The 6,130-nt window shown below is 38.6% G+C and overlaps 1 protein-coding gene across 1 annotated transcript in view; it reads left to right on the top strand.

The window, feature by feature from the left end:
* Positions 1–2,514: 2,514 nt before the first annotated feature.
* OPTN (optineurin) overlaps positions 2,515–6,130 on the top strand; it is a 91,703-nt gene continuing 88,087 nt past the window's right edge. Inside the window, exons 1-2 of the mRNA XM_042780223.1 lie at positions 2,515–2,680; positions 3,766–3,968. Of these exons, the coding sequence (XP_042636157.1) occupies positions 2,515–2,680; positions 3,766–3,968 (369 nt within the window). The remainder of the gene's footprint in view (positions 2,681–3,765; positions 3,969–6,130) is intronic.

Genomic DNA, 6,130 nt, shown 5'->3' with positions numbered 1-6,130 from the left:
TTGTCAACTCTACTATACACCTGGGAATTCTGATCATTCACATAAACTTATAGGACCATTGTCTGCCAACCCTATACATGTTCTTGGATACACTCCCCATTTCACAGATATACCTAATAGTTCAGCCTGTCCACCCATCTATCCACCCATATACCCATGTTTGCCTTCACTGACAATGCAGTACTCTGTGTGCAAAAGGTTTCATCCTTGTTGTCTGTACCTCCCATGTACCTCTCTATGTCTTTCTCTTCCTCAGTGCTGCCATATTGGTCACTCACATTTGGTACATTGCCTTTTCTTCACCCAAATCAATACTTATCTCTATCTATCTAACAGCGTTCCCTCCCCTCCCCTCCAACCCCTGGTAACCAACAAAGAAAATTTCCTTGTATAGATAAACTTTCCTTAACTTTTACAATAACGGACTAATACAATATTTGTCCTTTTGTGATTGACTTATTTCACTCAGCATAATGTCCTCCAAGTTCATCTACATTATACGGTGTTTTGCAGATTCTACATTATTCTTTAGTGTTGCATAGTATTCCATTGTGTGTATGTACAATAATCTGGTTATCCATTCCTCAATTGATGGACACCTAGGTTGTTTCCATGTTTTGGCTATTGTAAATAGTGTTGCAATGAACATGGATGGGCATATTTCTGTTCTTGTCATGGCTGTTGCTTCTTTAGAATATATATCTAGTAATGGAGTGGCTGGGTCAAATGGTATTTTTAATTCCAACTTTTGAAGGAATTGCCATATTGCCATTCCTGCTCTCTTACAGTTGCCATTTGCTTGGTATATCTTTTTCCAACCTTTGATTTTTAGTCTATTTTTGCCTTTATCTGTAAGGTGTGTCTCTTGTAGGCAGCATATTGATGGGTTTTGTTTTCTTATCCAATCCAAGTTCTGTATCTACACAGTCTTTTCCCTCTTTGTGTTTGTAGTTGTCCCCCCTTGTCAAGTGATGTCTCTGGTTCCCTGTTTACACTCTTGTAAGCTCATTTTACTTTGTATATATCCATAGCTGTGGTTTCTGGGCTATGTCATCTTGTGTATTAATGGTCGATTGTTATTTGCTACTTTTGGTTTTCTGTTCAAAGGACTCCCTAGACTAAGCCTTTTGGAGTTGATAATTTTCTTTTTTCAGTTATCTCTCAACATTTGCAACTTTTTACCTTTACAACAGAACAATGCGTGTGTGCATGTGTGTATGTGTGTGCGCAGTGCAGGTATAGAGGGGTAGGAGTTGCCTTAACCTGTATATTGCCTTACAATCTGTCTACTTTAGTTCTTTATGGGAAAGGTTTGTCATCATTTTCAGAACAGTGAATATGAAAATATTTTGCTTATAGTACATAGCCAGTCATTGGAAGAGATTTCCATCTGCCCAAGTGATAGGTAATACAGAGGTGGAGTTGTAATATTTTCTTCTATCTTATATATATATGCTCACATTGGCCCTTTTACAAAATAAAGTGATATGTGTGGAAATATTTTCAGAATATGCAAGAATTAATGAAGACTTTTCAGTCTTTTTTTGTTTGCTTTGAAAAATTATATGATATATAACTATGTAATATTACATAATAGTATAATATAATTATATAATACTAAGTATTAAATACTACCTTTATTATATTGCAAGGTTGGTTTCAGAAACATCCTTGATACCGGGTTATGCCACTTACTAAGTGACCTATGGCAAGCTATAAACCTCTGTGAAGCCAGATTCATGCCCCATAGAACAGCTATGTAGTTGAGTTTTAATGAAGATTAGAGACAATGACATGTACAGTACATTTATCAGCACATAGTTAGCATTCAAAAAAATATGTCAGTTTTCCCTTTTCTCTTAACCTAAAATATCAGAAGTAAAATATGAAGACTTGTAAACAGCTTTATTGAGGTATAATTCATATACTATATAATTCACCCAAATATGGAATTTGACTTAGAGATTTAGGTGGGAAAATTGATTGAATGATATTATATCTACAATATATGTATATGTAAGGTCTATGTTATAGGAAACTCTCTTGAATTCCTCGTGTTGGGGTTCCTGATCATCATGATATCCCCCCTCTTCCTCCTGTGTTTCCTAAACTCCTCACTATGATCCTTTATACACCATACCCACCAACACACACATGTGCACACATTTCCCTGAAGCTGGGATGTTCCTTTTTTGTTTAAAAGGAAGAATGAAATATGTTCAAAATATAATTGGAAATAAAATAGGTAACACTTGGAATGAGCTCTGGTAGCATAGTGTGTAAGGCACTTGACTGCTAACCAGAAGGCTGGTGGTTCAAACCTACCAGCCACTCCTTGGAAGGAAGATGAGGCAATCTACTTCCATAGTGATACTGCCTTAGAAACCCAAGGAGGGGTCGCTATGAGTTGGATCTGACAACAACAACAAAAGATTTTTAGGAGTCATGAAGACCCCCTTGCAAAGGGAGACAGCTATATTTTCAATTTGTGACTTTTCCATAGGAACTGCTGCCATGTCCCACCAACCACTCAGCTGTCTGACTGAAAAAGGAGACAGCCCCAATGAAAGCACAGGAAATGGACCCCCTAATCTGGCTCATCCAAACCTGGACACGTTCACCCCAGAGGAGCTACTGCAGCAGATGAAAGAGCTCCTTGTTGAGAACCATCAGCTGAAAGGTGAGCAGTAGTTGGCCCCTTGTTGCTTCACACACCTAGGCCTTCATGAAATGTAATCCCTTTGTTAAATGGCTTGTAGGTGAACTCCTTTTTCTCTATCTGTTTCCCTAGGGAGAGAAGGAGCATAATTTAGCTTTTGGTATGGCTAAAACTGCTTCACTGTTTACTTTCAGATAGGGTAAGAATAAAAAGCACTGTATTTATCTCAGGGAAATAGCATAATGGCTTTTAGCCCATTTAAAAAGAAAAAGAAGGAAAAAAGCAGTCAGCCTTGAGTTGATTCCAACTCATAGTAACCCTATAGGACACACTAGAACTGCCCTGTGAGGCTTCCTGGGCTACAATCTTTGTGGAAGGAACCCTGGTGACACAGTGGTTAAAGCACTCAGCTGTAAACCAAAAGGTCTGTGGCTTGAACCCACCACAGGGGAAGGTGTGTCAGTCTGTTCCTTAAAGATTATAGCTTTGGAAACTGTATGAGGCAGTTCTGCTCTGTCCTATAGGGTCACTATGAGCTGGATTCAACTCTACTGTGATGTGTTTGGTTTTTTTTTGTGGGTGTGGGGGTGGAAGGGGGATCTTTATGGAAGCGGACTGCCACATCTTTCTTACAAGGAGTGGCTGCTTTGAACTGCCAATCTTTTGCTTAGTAGCTAAGTATTTAACCACTGCGCCACCAGGGCTCCTTTTTAAAAGAAGGATAAAAGTACAGAATTAGTCTTAGATATTAACTTGTTAAGAGAAAGCATTCTAATATCTTGAATCAATGGCTTTTGGCAGAACAAGTGTTTGAATCCAAGAGTGATAAGACCTTCCTCAGTCCCTTAATTACTAAGTTTTCTGTGCTGAACATCAATTCTGTTTCCTTAGGGCTTTTGAGAACTAGAAATGATATTAGACCTACTAGCCCTGTATGGAAGCAAAAATCACCATCAAGTCTTTGTCCTGCTGACCCTTGGACCCATGCCAAGCATGGCATCTTTAGATTCAGAGCTAAGTAGTAAAGAGATATAAAGGGATGTTTGATTCATCAAATGAAGTCCACTCCCCTGGTGTGTGACAGCCTCCCTCTTAACTCCATACAGAAGCCATGAAGCTAAATAATCAAGCTATGAAGGGGCGGTTTGAGGAGCTTTCAGCTTGGACAGAAAAACAAAAGGAAGAACGCCAGTTCTTTGAGATACAGAGCAAAGAAGCCAAAGAGCGCCTAATAGCCTTGAGTCATGAAAATGAAAAATTGAAGGAAGAACTTGGAAAACTAAACGGGAAAGCAGAAAGGTCATTTGAGGTGAGCAAATTGATCAGTTGTGATTTGGTTTTATTAATACTTATACCAGAATCTTATTTGTCAGTGCTTGTAGATCAAAATCTTTCATGATTCAGGCTGGACGGGGTGATTTGTATTGTTTTAGAAGAAATGTTTTTGCTGAATAGATTGATTGCAATTTAAGACTCATGTGCAGGGCTGGATTAAGGCATGTGAGGGTCCTAAACAGTGATAATCTGTGGTGCCCCCTCCCCTGCTTACTCATGCATTTGAATGGGATGTGTGAGTTGTCCATGTATATGTGTGCATCTGTATGTGTTAGCAATCCATGATGTAATTTCTTTTTAAATTTGACTAAGAAGTTAGAGATTGAATACAAAAGTGGCATATACCATTTCAGCAAAATGTGATGAGCTGGATTATAAAATTTTAGTAGATGCAGTCTTCTAATATTTTTACTGTACACCACATTTTCTACAAAAAGAATATTCCACATATTCTACAACAAAGAAAATGAGTCAGTTAACTTAGTTGTTCCGATGAGCAATATAAAATTCGGTTGATCTCCCACAATGAAAAAATGACTTTCACTAATTTTGCTTTAAACAGTTCATACATCAATTTTGATGCTTGTTTCATAATAGACACTATAATTATAAAAGAATAAATGAGTAATATCAAGCACTGTTGTCCTGTGCAACAGATAATAAAAATGAAACTGACATGATACATAAATTAAAACTTTTCATGTTAGATAAATACTAGTATTTCCAGTATTTTTCAGATGTTTGCTATGTTAGTATTATATTATCACCCATGTTAGTATTATTTAAATGAATACTAGGTTGTACCTGCATGTATGCCAAACATATTTTAAAGTTAAAATTATAAATATTCTTGTTTATAAAACTGTTCATAAATGCTATACTGCTAAAAAATAACTTAATTGAATTCATTGCAATGGTTGACTTATTTGAGTTCCCTTGCTTTTGCGTGTCATCTGGGACTGGAATTCTCATTGGTTGTTTACAAGGACATGCACAGGAGCATGCCCTTGTGTTTGTATCATGACAAAGAGTATTGCTGGCCCTCTGGGCTGGAGTTGCTCAGTCAGTAGATATGATGTACAAGGTGGTTCTCTCAAAATGGATCACAGCCCTATTATCAATTAATATAACCCATCCTTGCCTAGTGATCACTCATGTTGGATCCAGTTGCATATTGGGTGAATGTAGCAAGAATTAGACTCAACAGCCAACTCCCACCTCTTGCTTATTAGAAAGAAATAATATACTCCTGAGAGACTGGCTGAGATAAGAAGTTTCAGTTATATGAGAGGGGACCATGAGAGACAGTTGTCAACAAAGGTATTAGAGTGGTAGGGATCTCACAGCTTAAACAACTGTGCATATATTTTCCCTTGTGACCGTAGGTGAACTGTATATTTCCGACTGGCACATTCTCACACGATGGAGTTGGTATTAGTTTCATTTAGTGCCCTGCCCGTTCTCTTCCACTATGGTACTCACTTTTCCTTGTGTCCTGCCTGCTTGGCATCTATGGGTCTTTGCATTGGACAACTAATGTCCATGTATTGTGACTCATAGTGACCCCTCCTTGGGTTTCCGAGGCAGTATCTCTACACAGAAGTGAATTGCCCAATCTTGTGTGGCTGGTGGGTTTGAACTTCTCAAGCCGTCTGGTTAGCAGTCAAATGCCTTAGGCACTATGCCACCAGAGCTCCCTGATACATTTAAGAATGTGTTTACCTTGCTTTTTGAGTAATCCATCCCTACTCATGTGTATTCTCTTTTGGTGAAAAAAAATTATAAAATTTAGCCATATATTCAAAAGAATGTTGAGGTTACACATAAGTATTTTGTATTGATTATAGAAAGTCCACAAGGACCTCTGCATGTTGTTCTTGTTGTTAAGTGCCGTCAAGTCGTTTCTGACTCATGGCGACCCCATGCACAGCAGAACAAAACACTGCCCGATCCCGCACCAGCCCCACAATCCCTGCTATACTTGAGCCCATCATCACGGCCACTGTATCAATCCATCTCGTTGAAGGCCTCCCCCTCTTTCGCCGACCCTCCACCCTACCAAGCATGACATCCTTCTCCAGGGAATGGTCCCTTCTGACAACATGACCAAAATAGGTGAGACGAAGTCTGGCCATT

Source organism: Orycteropus afer, unplaced genomic scaffold, assembly GCF_000298275.1.
Source record: "Orycteropus afer afer isolate SDZICR_OR568_19922 unplaced genomic scaffold, OryAfe1.0 scaffold00028, whole genome shotgun sequence".
Lineage (NCBI taxonomy): Eukaryota > Metazoa > Chordata > Mammalia > Tubulidentata > Orycteropodidae > Orycteropus > Orycteropus afer.
This window is presented reverse-complemented; position numbering and strand designations above follow the sequence as displayed.